This window comes from Amia ocellicauda, chromosome 16 (assembly GCF_036373705.1).
Source record: "Amia ocellicauda isolate fAmiCal2 chromosome 16, fAmiCal2.hap1, whole genome shotgun sequence".
Classification (NCBI taxonomy): domain Eukaryota; kingdom Metazoa; phylum Chordata; class Actinopteri; order Amiiformes; family Amiidae; genus Amia; species Amia ocellicauda.
Genome location: NC_089865.1, coordinates 24,057,886 through 24,074,036, shown reverse-complemented (window position 1 = coordinate 24,074,036; position 16,151 = coordinate 24,057,886). Strand labels below are relative to the sequence as shown.

The window sequence follows — 16,151 nt, the reverse complement described above, 5'->3', positions numbered from 1 at the left end:
GGCGGTAACTTTGAAAAAACGTTAGCAACCAGTGGAGAGAAAGGGGTGGAAACATCTGAAACATGACAGCAGCATTGACAACAACACTGACACATCCCAGAGAAACAGCAGCGACATTTAGAAAACGCGTGGAGGAAACAGGGTCCTGTGGCGGAAATAGCTGAAGCGGAAATAGGATTATGTGGCGGCAAAGACATATTCCAAGAGCTCGTCTAGTTTCCCATTTCTGCCATTTTGACACATCGCTCTTGGTGTTTGTGGACAATCTCTGCTATGTTTAGGGTTACCATGGGATTGGGACTAAATTTGACTACATTAATGTGTAAATTAAACATTTAACTAAATGAATAATGGTGCTATTACCATCAACAGCAATTAATTGTATTATACTAATAATTAAATGCAACCTGCTATTTACTTTCTATTTTGTTAATATTTAATTAGCCAGTATGTAAATACGATCAAAGCAACATCCCTGTGTTCTGTAGCAATTCTGCCAGAGGATTAATCTAAAGCAAAGGTTTGGCTAATGCAAGTTATAGGTAAATATACTTTTCAGTTTAGGTGGAATTTGGAAATCCTGTTCTGTCTCAAAGCGTCCCTATACAATTATCAGGAGCCATATGGTAGCCCTAGTTACTGATGTATTTAATTGCAGAGCTGTATCCTGGTAATGGGCTATTGGCTTAATAATACTCTTGAATAAGTGTTTATTATTATGTATGTATGCATTTATTTATTTATCCGATCCGATCGTAAGATCGTAAGATCGATCGTAAGATCGTCGGAGCCGCTACGACTTTATTAAACATGATTAATATTTACTCGTGATCAGCAGCCAATGAGAGCTGAGCTGACTGAAGCAGAGAAAAGAAACAGAAGAATAAACATGACAGGAGAATAAGATTTTCATACGTATTTATTAAAATACTTAAAATACCAATGGTTGTTTCGGCGCAGGTTATTTTAAAATACTCTAATACAGGGAAAATAATATTTTCAAATACCAATTAGTATCTGTAATTGACCAGGTCTGCGCTAAATATCGACCCTACAATGCGCTGCTCACACTGTGGGATGGATAGAGCCTGTGTGGTGCTCAGCTGCAGCTCTCACAGTGCAGCTCTCACAGCCGTGTCTTCACACTCATCTACTTTTCTCTCCGCTTTGTGTGTTTGTCCGACACGAACACGAACAGCAACATCAGTCTGTGGTCGTGTTCTTGTTGCGCAGATTTCCGCTGTTTTGCACAGATCTACAGAAATCCACTGATGGAGCAGCGCAGATCTACGCATGACTGCTGACATCTGCACTTCTCGAACGTGACCTGTAAATGTGCACGTCCGTGTGTGTTGACCTTTTCTCTGTGCGGATTACTGCGTTTCTGCGGGATGTGGGAGTGTGGAGGCTGTGATGCAGATCCACGACACGGGTTTCAGATCAGTGCAGTGTGTCCTGTACTGAAGTGCTCGTGTGTGTGCGCTCCTTCACGACGCAAAATAGATAAATTCTGTGCAAAATAGTGCACTGTTCACAAAATCGGGTCGGAGTTTGTTTTGCTTTTGCACTTCTCGGTTACCGTACTCATTCAAACGGTCACAGATCAGTCAGTTTCGATCGGATTTATTTTCAAATACGCTTGTTTTGTTCTGAACAAATGAATGATTAATCAAGTATATATTATTTGATGTTATATTAAACACAGAGAAGATCAGATCCAATGATGTAAAATCGTTGTGTATTAGTGTATTAGTTGTGTAAACAGAGTTTTTCATCTTGCTCTTTTGAGCTCTCTACGGGTGTGTTATGCTTCTACCAAAACGTGGATGGTCTTGTTTTGATCAGTAGACTGTCTGGTTCCAGCAAATGTCATAATTGTCAATATTTTCTTTAAGAGAGTGCTCCTAATCTCAGCTCGTTACCTGTATAAAAGACACCTGGGAGCCAGAAATCTTGCTGATTGATAGGGGATCAAATACTTATTTCCCTCATTAACTTGCAAATCAATTTATAACTTTTTTGAAATGCGTTTTTCTGGATTTTTTTGTTGTTATTCTGTCTCTCACTGTTAAAATTTCCCTACCATTAAAATTATAAACTGATCATTTCTTTGTCAGTGGGCAAACGTACAAAATCAGCAGGGGATCAAATACTTTTTTCCCCTCACTGTATACACCCTCAATCCTGCGCTCTCCTACACCCAGCACATAACCAGGCTGACACACACCTGTAGATTCTTCCTGAGCAACATACGTCGAATCCGTCCCTTTCTCACCGACTGCTCAACTCAGCTGCTCGTCTAGTCACTGGTCCTCTCCCGCCTGGACTACTACAACTCCCTCCTGGCTGGCCTGCCTGCAACTACTACCCGCCCGCTCCAGCTCATCCAGTACTCTGCAGCTCGTCTGGTATTCTCTCTACCCCGATTTGCACAAGCTACTCCACTGCTCCACTCCCTCCACTGGCTCCCGATACCGGTATGCATTCAGTTCAAGATATTGACCCTCACCTACCGCTGTCTCGACCACACTGCACCAAGTTACCTTCAGTCCCTCGTCTCTCCATACATCCCCTCCAGACCACTGCAGTCTTCCGGTGCCAGAAGACTAACTCTGCCTCACATTGGATAAGGGCGTCTGCCCATAAATAAATAAATAAATAAATAAATAAATAAAATACAACTAATCAAGATAGTTGGTTGTGGGGGCTGTAGGCTACTTAAAACAGGTTGCACGCTTTAATGCTAATCTCTGTTGGCACAGTTGTTAAGGAACAGTGTTGTACAGCCAGGTCTTGTGGGTTTGAATCCTGAAGTGGGACTGAAATTTATTTTTATATATTTGTTTCCTTTTTTAAATATATATATATATACACTCACCTAAAGGATTATTAGGAACACCTGTTCAATTTCTCATTAATGCAATTATCTAACCAAGCAATCACATGGCAGTTGCTTCAATGCATTTAGGAGTGTGGTGCTGGTCAAGACAATCTCCTGAACTCCAAACTGAAGGTCTGAATGGGAAAGAAAGGTGATTTAAGCAATTTTGAGCGTGGCATGGTTGTTGGTGCCAGACGGGCCGGTCTGAGTATTTCACAATCTGCTCAGTTACTGGGATTTTCACGCACAACCATTTCTAGGGTTTACAAAGAATGGTGTGAAAAGGGAAAAACATCCAGTATGCGGCAGTCCTGTGGGCGAAAATGCCTCGTTGATGCTAGAGGTCAGAGGAGAATGGGCCGACTGATTCAAGCTGATAGAAGAGCAACTTTGACTGAAATAACCACTCGTTACAACCGAGGTATGCAGCAAAGCATTTGTGAAGCCACAACACGTACAACCTTGAGGCGGATGGGCTACAACAGCAGAAGACCCCACCGGGTACCACTCATCTCCACTACAAATAGGAAAAAGAGGCTACAATTTGCACAAGCTCACCAAAATTGGACAGTTGAAGACTGGAAAAATGTTGCCTGGTCTGATGAGTCTCGATTTCTGTTGAGACATTCAGATGGTAGAGTCAGAATTTGGCGTAAACAGAATGAGAACATGGATCCATCATGCCTTGTTACCACTGTGCAGGCTGGTGGTGGTGGTATAATGGTGTGGGGGATGTTTTCTTGGCACACTTTAGGCCCATTAGTGCCAATTGGGCATCGTTTAAATGCCACGGCCTACCTGAGCATTGTTTCTGACCATGTCCATCCCTTTATGACCACCATGTACCCATCCTCTGATGGCTACTTCCAGCAGGATAATGCACCATGTCACAAAGGTCGAATCATTTCAAATTGGTTTCTTGAACATGACAATGAGTTCACTGTACTAAACTGGCCCCCACAGTCACCAGATCTCAACCCAATAGAGCATCTTTGGGATGTGGTGGAACGGGAGCTTCGTGCCCTGGATGTGCATCCCACAAATCTCCATCAACTGCAAGATGCTATCCTATCAATATGGGCCAACATTTCTAAAGAATGCTTTCAGCACCTTGTTGAATCAATGCCACGTAGAATTAAGGCAGTTCTGAAGGTGAAAGGGGGTCAAACACAGTATTAGTATGGTGTTCCTAATAATCCTTTAGGTGAGTGTATATATATATATATATATATATATATATATATATATATATATATATATATATATATATATATATATATATATTATTTTTATTTTTTATATTTTTAAGTTAAATGAGAACGAACAATTAAAACGCAATGAATAAGGTGTTTTCACAGCTTCTCTTAATTAGATTTGCATTTCAATAACATGGTTCAGGGAATGGGAATGTTAACTGCTAGCAAATGTAAGACAAAGTTAAATTAATTCATTGATTTCCAGTTAGAGTGGATCATTAATTGAATGTAGCCAAACCAAATGTTCAAAATCAAAAACAATAACTTAATAATAATATGAATAGGACATCCAAATATGCACTGAATTTAATAACAATGCTTAAGTAAAATAAATAAACAAATCATCCCCTTTGTGCACTGTAAGCACTGTATTTTCAAAAGATAATAAAAAGCTTACTTCTGGAAATCAAAAAGGATATGGCAGCTACACAGCACTGCAGTAAATGCTACACACCTGTTTTGGCCACACAGCAGCAGTAGTTTATTTCTGTGACGAAATCCATACATACTGTCACGGTCTCCCCTGCTTCTACCTTAGTTCACCACCAGAGGTGTCCCTCTCCTGAATACTAACTCTAGTGCTTCTCCTTTCCTTTGTCCAGTTCAACCAGTTTTTCCACATTCTTTCCTTCCAGGTGCACCTGTTCTGTCCTCCTCTCCTGTCATTGGTTAGTCATTCATTCACCTAGTTCAAACCCTCTTTGCTACACAGTATTTAAACCCCTCTGTTTCCTAGCTTCTTCGTGAAGTCTTGCATTCTCTCCTGGATCAATTCTGAGCCTTGTTTCTTGTTTGCGTTACTGTGTATTTTGACCTTTTGCTACCCTATCTCGTTTACCCCTTTTGGATCTCCCTACTAGCCGTTCGCCTGATCGATTGACCTTGGACTGTCCCTGTTTACTCTCTCTCGTTTTGCCCTTATCGGATTATCTGCTCCATCTCTAAGCCTGCACTTGGATCCTTTCCTTTGGTCCTTGAGGACGTCACAGAAGACTTCGCCGTTAACATGGATCCAGAAGCTTTACCAGATGTTGCAGCAGCTTTGATGGCTCAGGGGGCATTGTTGGGTGAACATGATGAAATGTTAAGGCAGATCAACTCCACTTTGGAACAGCTAATGAAAAGACTACCTGCTTTATCTCCCGAGTCCACCAGACAGACAACACCAGAAGCACACCCTGGCCCTTCAGCTCCTCCAGTTCCTGACAGATCTGTACATCTGGCTATTCCAGACAAATATGACGGTTCACCAGACCGATGCGAGGGTTTTATATTACAGTGCTCCCTTTATTTCGCCCATCTACCAACTTCCTTCCCTTCTGATGACGCCAAGATTGCATTTATTATTACGCTACTTACCGGAAAGGCTCTTCGGTGGGCATCAGCTGTATGGGCTCGTAAAGGGGAAATAACACGATCTCTCCCCGCATTTCTTGAACACTTCAAACAGGTTTTCCATCATCCGACAGCTGGGAAGGACGCTGGTGAACAACTGTTCTCTCTCCGTCAGGGTACTTCTTCTGCCGCCGAATATGCTCTGCCGTTCTGGACCTTGGCTGAGATCAGCGGATGGGGTGAGCCTTCATTAATCACTCTCTTTCGTCGTAGATTGCGTGATGATTTACAAGCAGAATTAGCTTGCAAGGGAGACTCGCTCGATCTGGAGCAATTTATACAATTAACCATCAGACTTGATAACCTAATGAGATCCCGAGACAAACGATTTTTATCTAGTACATCCCGGTCATTCAATAGATCATCTTTCAAGTCTAGCCCTGTCACAGATCCAGAACCCATGCAGATAGGAAGGACTCGACTACCTGCCGAGGAAAGACGGAGGAGAATTCAACAGCGCCTTTGCCTTTAATGTGGTCAATCTGGTAATTTCCGAGACGCCTGTCCTAGTCTGCCAGGATCTACTTTGGCAATTCCACGGAAACCAGTAAGTACCTGTCCCCTGATATCACCTGCTCAGTGTATGCTTTCAGTACGCATTCAGCTCCACACTCAACACGTCTTTCTGTCTGCATTAATAGATTCGGGATCCACAGGAAACTTCATAGACAGAAGAACTGCGAAGCATTTGAAACTTCCCCTCACACCGTTCCTACCACTACTTAATGTCAGAGCAATCAATAACCAACCCATTGGTTCCAGTCCAGTTACACAGAAAACCAAGTCAATCACCATGTCCATTGGAAACCGGCATTCTGAAAAACTGCCTTTATTAGTGATCGACTCTCCTGGAGCTGATATAATACTTGGACATCCCTGGCTCGTTCATCATAATCCTGTCATTTCTTGGATCAAGGGGACTATTATTTCTTGGGGAGAACATTGCTTTATTAATTGTCTTCCTTCACCTTGCAGAGCTACCCACATCGAGAGTCCGTTTCTGTCAACCCCGCCCACATTCCCACCGGAATACAAAGATTTAGCTGCCGTATTCAGCAAATCCCGAGCCTCCTCTCTGCCTCCACATTGTTCTTAGGATTGTGCTATTGATCTTCTCCCTGGTTCTACACCACCTCGGGGCAGAATTTATCCTCTCTCTCTTCCAGAATCGCAGGCCATGGAGGAGTACATTTAAGGAGGCTTTAGCACAAGGCATAATTCGGCCATCCACTTCACCTGTGCAGCAAGCTTCTTCTTCGTGGCAAAGAAGGATGGAGGTTTAAGACCCTGTATTGATTATAGGGGACTTAATGCAATTACAGTCAAGTATAGGTATCCTTTACCTTTAGTTCCTGCTGCCTTGGAACAGGTAAGAGGAGCTCGATACTTCACTCAACTTGATCTGCGTAGTTCTTACAACTTAATCCTAATTCGAAAAGGTGATGAGTGAAAGACAGCATTTATTACTAACACTGGACACTATGAATATTTAGTCATGCCCTTTGGTCTGGTCAATGCTCCTTCCTTCTTTCAAGCTTTCGTGAATGAGGTGTTACGTCCTTATCTTCATCGCTTTGTGATTGCTTATATTGATGACATTCTGGTTTACTCCTCTACTCTCTCGGAACATATCTCCCAGGTTCGACAGGTGCTGAAATGTTTGTTGCAAGATTGACTCTATAACAAAGCCGAGAAATGTGAATTTCATCGACAGCGAGTGGCCTTTTTGTGATACATCATCGATGCCAGTGGAGTTCACATGGATCCTGAGAAAGTAAGAGCAGTAACTGAGTGGCCTCAGCCTCAAACAATTAAGGAGTTGCAATGTTTCTTGGGTTTTGCTAACTTTTATCGTCGCTTCATCCGAAACTTCAGTTCTGTCGCATCTCCTTTAACCTCTTTATTAAAGGGCTCTGCTCGTCGCTTATTATGGATGGATTCTGCTGAGGTCACCTTTGAGAAACTCAAGTCCCTGTTTACCACTGCTCCAGTCCTCAAGCACCTAGACCCTAATCTCCCTTTCATGGTAGAAGTAGATGCTTCTGAAAATGGCGTCGGGGCAGTGCTCTCTCAAAGACACGATCAACCACCAAAGCTCCATCCCTGTGCGTTCTTCTCAAGGAAATTATCACCTGCGGAGAGGAATTATGACATCGGTAACAGGGAACTCTTGGCAGTAAAGTTGGCCTTTTGAGGAGTGGAGGCATTGGCTGGAAGGATCCAAATATCCATTTCTTAGTACTCACGGATCACAGAAATCTGGAATACATTCGAGCAGCAAAACATCTCAACCCCCGTCAAGCACGCTGGGCATTATTTTTCACCCGTTTTCAATTTATCTTGACATATCGCCCAGGATCTAAAAACACCAAGGCGGACGCTCTATCTCGTCAGTTTGACTCGGTTCATGAACCCCTATCCGATGATCCAATTCTACCCTCAACTTGTATTGTCGCCCCAATCAAGTGGAATTTCTTGGATGAACTTCAAAGGGAACTTTCCACCAATCCTGCCCCTTCTACGTGTCCTTCCAATAAGATCTATGTACCTACATCCAAACGTTCTACTCAATGGATACATTCTAACCCCGCTTCTGGACATCCAGGAATCCATCGTACTATTGCCCTGATCAAACAAAAATTCTGGTGGCCCACTCTGGTACAAGATACTACCCAGTTTGCTAATGCCTGCTCCATCTGTGCCCAGTCTAAATCTTCACGACATCCCCTCTCTGGTCTCCTGGAGCCTCTTCCAATTCCACGATGTCCCTGGTCTCATATTTCTATTTATTTTGTTACTGATCTTCCCAGCTCTCAGGGTTATACTACCATTCTTGTAGCAATAGATTGTTTATCTAAATCACGTCGGCTTATACCTTTACAGAAGCTTCCCACCACGATTGAAACTGCAGAACTTCTTTTCCATCACGTGTTCCGCATTTATGGGATTCCTGAGGACATTGTTTCCAACCGAGGCCCTCAATTCACCTCCCGCGTCTGGTCTGCTTTCTTCAAGCCTTTGAATATTCAGGTCAGTCTCACCTCCGGTTACCATCCACAATCTAATGGTCAGACTGAACGTCTTAATCAAGAGATCATACGCTTTCTTCGTTCTTACTGTAGCACCTCCCAAGATGATTGGAGTAGTTTTTTGCCATGGGCTGAGTATGCCCAGAATTCCCTGACCAGTTCTTCCACAGGCCTCACCCCCTTTCAGTGTGTCTTAGGATACCAACCGTCTCTGTTTCCTTGGAATGAGGAGTCTACAGACATCCCAGCAGTCGATGATTGGTTCCGTCGCAGTGCAGATGTCTGGAATACTACACACATCTGCCTCCAAAGGGCTATTCACCGTCAAAAGACCTTGGCTGACCGACACCGACAACCTGCTCCACAATACCACCCTGGACAGCTGGTCTGGCTATCTACTAAGGATATTAAACTTAAACTCCCATCTAAGAAATTGAGTCCTCGCTTTATCGGTCCTTTTCCTATCCTTCGCCAAATTAATCCCATTACCTATCGTCTTCAGTTACCTCCCCACTACAAGATAGCTTCATCATTTCATGTTTCATTGTTAAAACCTTTACGTCCCGATCCCTCCTCTCCTTCTGATCCTCCTCAGGATTCTTCTTCTCCTCCGTCTCCTCCTCCCTTGGATCTAGAAGACGGATCAGAGCCCTGTTACGGTCTCGTCACCACAGAGGACGCCTGCAATACTTGGTCAACTGGGAGGGGTATGGTCCAGAGGAACGTTCTTGGGTTCTAGCCTCGGATATCCTGGATCCATCTCTCATTACGGACTTTCACAGGGCTCATCCCACTGCTCCTGCTCCTCGGCCTCGTGGCCGTCCTCGCCGCTGTCTTCATCGCTCTGGTCCGGCCGAGGCTGATTCTGGGGAAGGGGGTACTGTCACGGTCTCCCCTGCTTCTACCTTAGTTCACCACCAGAGGTCTCCCTCTCCTGAATACTAACTCTAGTGCTTCTCCTTTCCTTTGTCCAGTTCAACCAGTTTTTCCACATTCTTTCCTTCCAGGTGCACCTGTTCTGTCCTCCTCTCCTGGCATTGGTTAGTCATTCATTCACCTAGTTCAAACCCTCTTTGCTACACAGTATTTAAACCCCTCTGTTTCCTAGCTTCTTCGCAAAGTCTTGCACTCTCTCCTGGATCAATTCTGAGCCTTGTTTCTTGTTTGCTTTACCGTGTATTTTGACCTTTTGCTACCCGCTCTCATTTACCCCTTTTGGATCTCCCTACTAGCCTGTTCGCCTGATCAATTGACCTTGGACTGTCCCTGTTTACTCTCTCTCGTTTTGCCCTTATCGGATTATATGCTCCATCTCTAAGCCTGCACTTGGATCCTTTCCTTTGGTCCTTGAGGACGTCACACATACACACAATTAAGGGTGTTGGGTAATATTCATTACTACTGCGTCCACAATATTGTGTTTGCACTGCAATACTAAGCGTATGAGCCTCGTTGTTTGCCCTGTCAGGACAATGGCATAGAGGTGTGCACTACTATATTACCAAGGATGTATGCATTCGGGATGTGTCCAGACTTGAGTGCACTGCACAGTGTGGACTTATGCCAGATGTGAATTCTAATGATATATATATGTACAAATAACAGAATTTGAAACATGGCACTCGCCTCTGTCCAGCACACTGCCTTTCATCCACCTGCAGAGTCCTGTTCCTTTAATGCCGTGGTTTATTAACATATGCTAATGACTCGGTAATTGGGAACATGAGATGCAAATGTATTCCAGGGTGACAATAAACATGTGCATAGTGCAATGGAATTTGAATTGCATGAAAGCCTTAATTAGACTAAATATGCCAGATTTTGTATGATATTTGTGCGGTGCATTCATCAAATAACTGCACAAAGCTGTGTTCAAACAGTGGGAATAACCGCGCACTGTGGAGTGGCGCAGGCACATTTGCGAGGCACAAACACAGGGAAAAAATGCTATATTCCAATGTCGCACAAAGATTTGCACCATGTTTGAATATCTCTCCTTTTTTGGCTATATTTTTTGCATGGCACATATTTTGCACAGAAATTTGAATATAAGGCCCTATGTCTCCATTGACTATTCATCCAGACTTGCCAACATCTGCAATTGCTGAGTACCCCAAGGATCAATCTGAAGTGTTGTAATTTATTTTATTTACATGCTACCAGCAGGAGTAAATACAAAACATATCTGCAACTGTCTGGCTGCTGTTACAATGCTTGTCCCATATCCAAAATTGAAAAATTAGTTATTGGCTTCAACAATGAAATGTAAACAAAAAATGTTCCCAGCAGTTTAACATCTGTCTGTTACGAATGTGTAAAACTGGGCAACTGTTGTCTGAACTTAACCCTTTGGTCTGGGATGTAAATGTTTCTGTGTTCTGTGTATAGAATTTAAGCTTTCAGTAAAAACAATGACCTAGTTATTGGTCTATTGTAATTTCTGTATCAGGAGTAGGGAAAAATTGGGGACTTCATGTTAATGGTGATTCCAACATCTTTCATCCACTATGCAGCTAAGCAAAAACATCTGCTAAAATCTACCTTCAGTACCTTAAGTAGTGAAAACAATGACAGAACAGAAACTAACAAAATATTTTAAATGCATAGCACTAATACTGCAATTGTTGAGTATCATAATGACACATTTCAAAGGGACTACATGGCTGTACATACACTTGAAAACTGGTGTAGAATGCTTAATTCCTTGATTAGAAATATTGCCTCTCTGGACATCTCAATGGGGCTCTCCCCCTCTTCCCCAGGGAAGGTGGATGGCTGAGTGACAACTTTTCAGCTCCAGTGACTAAAGTTTAAGCTTAGGAGATGCCAACTTTCTGTGACAATTGTATTTGATAGTTTACTGGAGGAGCGCATCAAAATTATGGCACCCTAGGTGACCTCCAATTTATGTTTACACCGGCCCTCCATTTTCATGTTTTTGTTACATCAAAACAAAACCTCCAAGATGTAACATATCCAGATTCCAGTTAATTGAATAGTCGACAATCATAATCTTGACTCATGCTCATCCAATTTACTGAAAACCAAGCACCTTTAGAATCCTGTGTGTATATACGCTACCATTCAAAAGTTTAGGGTCACTTAGAAATGTTCTTGTTTTCAAAAGAAAAGCAATTTTTTTGTCTATTAAAATAACAAATTGATCAGAAATACAGTGTAGACATTGTTAATGACTGTTGTAGCTGGAAACGGCTGATTTGTAATGGAATATCTACATAGGCGTACAGAGGCCCATTATCAGCAGCCATCAGTCCTCTGTTTCAATGGCACGTTGTGCTTGCTAATCCAAGTTTATCATTTTAAAAGGCTAATTGATTATTAGAAAACCCGCAATTATGTTAGCACAACTGACAACTGTTGTGCTGATTGAAGAAACAATAAAACTGGCCTTCTTTAGAATAGTTGAGTATCTGGAGCATCAGCAATTGTGGGTTTGATTACCGGCTCAAAATGGCCAGAAACAAAGAACTTCCTTCTGAAACTCATCAGTCTATTCTTGTTCTGATAAATGAAGGCTATTCCATGCGAGAAATTGCCAAGAAACTGAAGATCTCGTACAATGCTGTGTACTACTCCCTTCACAGAACAGCGCAAACTGGCTCTAACCAGAATAGAAAGAGGAGTGAGAAGCCCCGGTGCACAACTGAGCAAGAGGACAAATGCATTGGAGTGTCTGGTTTGAGAAACAGACGCCTCACAGGTCTGGCAGCTTCATTAAATAGAACCCGAAAAACACCAATCTCAACATCAACAGTGAAGAGGCGACTCTGGGATGCTGGCCTTCTAGGCAGAGTTGCAGAGAAAAAGCCATATCTCAGACTGGCCAATAAAAAGAAACGATTAACATGGGCAAAATAACACAGACACTGGACAGAGGAAGATTGGAAAAAAGTGTTATCTAAGTTTATCTAAGTTCAACCAATTACCTTCAGAAGTCACATAATTAGTTAAATAAAGTCCACCTGTGTGCAAACTAAGTGTCACATGATCTGTCACATGATCTCTGTATATATACACCTGTTCTGAAAGGCCCCAGAGTCTGCAACACCACTGAGCAAGGGGCTCCACCAAGCAAGCGGCACCATGAAGACCAAGGAGCTCTCTAAACAGGTCAGGGACAAAGCTGTGGAGAAGTACAGATCAGGGTTGGGTTATAAAAAATTATCAGAAACATCCCACGGAGCACCATTAAATCCATTATTCAAAAATGGAAAGAATATGGCACCACAACAAACCTACCAAGAGAGGGCCGCCCACCAAAACTCACGGACCAGGCAAGGAAGGCATTAATCAGAGAGGCAACAAAGAGACCAAAGATAACCCTGAAGGAGCTGCAAAGCTCCACAGCAGAGATTGGAATATCTGTCCATAGGACCATTTTAAGACCTACACTCCACAAAGCTGGGCTTTATGGCAGAGTGGCCAGAAAAAAGCCATTGCTTTAACAAAATAAGCAAACACGTTTGCTGTTCGCCGAAAGGCATGTGGGAGACTCCCCAAACATATGGAAGAAGGTACTCTGGTCAGATGAGATTAAAATTGAGCTTTTTGGCCATCAAGGAAAACGCTATGTCTGGCGCAAACCCAACACCTCTCATCACCCCGAGAACACTATCCCCAGTGAAGCATGTTGGTGGCAGCATCATGCTGTGGGGAAGTTTTTCATGGGCAGGGACTTGGAAACTGGTCAGAATTGAAGGAATGATGGATGGCACTAAATACAGGGAAATTCTTGAGGGAAACCTGTTTCAGTCTTCCAGAGATTTGAGACTGGGATGAAGGTTCACCTTCCAGCAGGACAATGACGCTAAGCATACTGCTAAAGCAACGCTTGAGTGGTTTAAGGGGAAACATTTAAATGTCTTGGAATGTCCTAGTCAAAGCCCTGACCTCAATCCAATTGAGAATCTGTAATATGACTTAAAGATTGCTGTACACCAGAGGAACCCATCCAACTTGAAGGAGCTGGAGCAGTTTTGCCTTGAAGAATGGGCAAAAATCCTAGTGGCTAGATGTGTCAAGCTTGTAGAGACTTACTCTAGTAGACTTGCAACTGAAATTGTATTGACTTTGGGGGGGTGAATAGCTATGCATGCAGTTTTTTTGTATTATTATTATTACCTAAGTGGTAGGCATGTTGTGTAAATCAAATGATACAAACCCCCAATAAATCTATTTTAATTCCAGGTTGTAAGGCAACAAAATAGGAAAAATGCCAAGGGGGTGAATACTTTCGCAAGGTGAATATTTACACTTTATAATAAGGTTCTGCTTATCAATGTGTTATTAATAATACATTATAAATTAGTTATAACCCAGTTATAATGCATATTGATATATGGAATGGTCACAAAGGTAGCTAAAAAGTGAATTCACTGTCAAAATTAGTGAGCACAGAAATACAACTTGTATGTGCAAAACTACATTTGCGGTTTTTATGTTATGCATTCAATTCAATTCTGCGCTCGTTGACATATTGACATATTGACATATTTACAGTTTTGTTTACACATTTACAGTTTTGTCCACGCTCGTTCAACCTGGTTTACACATTTGCAGTTCTCGCTGCGCGCACACGATTCTTACTGCGCATGTGCAGTTCTCTCTACATGCTCACAATTCTTTTTGACAGTGTTTTCACACTGACTTTCAAAAAACAATGTGTAGATCAGGCATCCTAGATGATCATCGCACTATCAATCTCCATTCTTATCAAACATGGCTGACCACACGGCAGCAGAGAGAGAGTCTAAAACAGCTTAACATGGCTTAATGTGCTTTAAACATAACCATTACTTTAAAAGTTTGTATGTTTACAGTTAGCACGTCCTAATACTATGATTATGTCCTAATTCTATTTTTGTGGAACAGTCTCTCATGCTGTTTTTTTTTAATTACAGCACCCTCTGTGTGTCAACATTACCACACCTGGGACAGGGATCTTGAGCCATGGAAGTTGGTAGGTTATATTTCTGGGCCTGGACATCTGGACCAGCTCCTCGGGATGGGGCCGAGTGAAGACCCCTGTGACCTCTAGAGAGACGCAGATGATCCAAACACAAACCAGAGGGAGCAGCACCTGTTGTTAATGTGTAGATGTTAGAATATGTGAACTACAGTGGCTTTCAAAAGTATTCACCACCCTTGGACTTTTCCACATTTAATTGTGTTACAACATGAAATCAGAATGGATTAAATCAGGAGTTTTTGGCCCAGATCAACACAGAAAATGTACATAATGTCAAAGTGAAAAATATAATCTGTAAATTGTTCTGAATTAATTACAAATACAAAACAGAATAGTAATCATGCACTTATCTCCTCCTTAATGCAATGCTCCTTACTATTTCTTTTATTATTATTATTATTATTATTATTATTATTATTATTATTTTTATTATTATTACAGTTTAAATCGCTTTATTGTAACTGCTTCTCTGTTATTAGTCTTTTTACCTGCTCTGACCCTACTGCACATAGTACTGATGTACCTATTACCACGTCTTGACAGAAACCAGATTTGTTGTGTTTACTTTAATTTAAACTTATATTGTATATTGTTATAGTGTTATAGTGTATATTGTACATTCGGAGTAAACTGTTTTGTAAAATGTGACAATTTAAGATTAAGATATGATGATTAAACCCCACTGGACTGGGGCTCTCCAGGAGACCTCTGCTGTAAAACATTAGCCTTACTGAGAGCATCCTGCAAGCTGGGTAGTAAGAAGGTTTTGGGCTGTCCTGCTTTTTGCATGTTCCTCGGGCCGGGAGAAAGCAGGCATAGAGATGTTGCGAGAGAATGACTATGAGGAGCACCACACTGGAGACAGTAAGGAAACACAAATCAGAAAAGCTTTTCATTTATGTAGGGAGAACTGGTCAAAGTAATTTTCAATATCACTTTTGCAAAACAGTAAAAGCCTCAGCACATAGTGCTGTGTGTTTTCTATAACTTGGATCCAGCTATTGACCTGAACTGCTCAGGGGATGGCTCATGTTTGGCCCCATCAGGGTCTAGTGGGTAGAAGTCAGCAGTGTACAATTCTTAAGGTTTGCATTAATCTATTTCCCTGTCATCCATTGGATAGACAGTTTGATAAATAGATACCAATGGACAGATAGAGACAGAGAAACAGAGATTTGGATAGATACACATGGATTTCCCAGTGTCTAGCTGATGTTATAACAATATAAATTGATAAAAGGATAAAAGAGAATTTCAGCTGGAGTGCTTTTTGAGTGCCCTTGTTTTTTCATTTATTTTATAACTGCAGATCAGTCCATGGACAGATGAGCTCATCCAAGGTCAATGGACTATGTTTATTATTTGTCCTTTCAGTCTTCTTCTGAATCGCCGCCAATCAAGTGCACATGTTTCCATTCTTAAGTCACACAATTAGGTTCTGTGCAGTCTTGTCCTTTCTACTGAAACTAAGCTTTTACTCAGTTATTGTCATCTCATACACATCACCTTTAAAATGCTTTAAATCCCATTAGAAATCGATAAGTTGTTCCAACTATGAATGGGAATGATATAGAGGCCACTTCACTTTTGACTTCTTATTT

General features: G+C 41.9%; 1 protein-coding gene across 1 annotated transcript in view; it reads right to left on the bottom strand.

The window, feature by feature from the left end:
• The window catches only part of slc23a3 (solute carrier family 23 member 3), a 51,975-nt gene that overhangs the window by 11,455 nt on the left and 24,369 nt on the right, over positions 1-16,151 (bottom strand). The window contains exons 6-7 of the mRNA XM_066688307.1: positions 15,282-15,405; positions 14,511-14,661 (exon numbers count right to left, since the gene is read on the bottom strand). Of these exons, the coding sequence (XP_066544404.1) occupies positions 14,511-14,661; positions 15,282-15,405 (275 nt within the window). The remainder of the gene's footprint in view (positions 1-14,510; positions 14,662-15,281; positions 15,406-16,151) is intronic.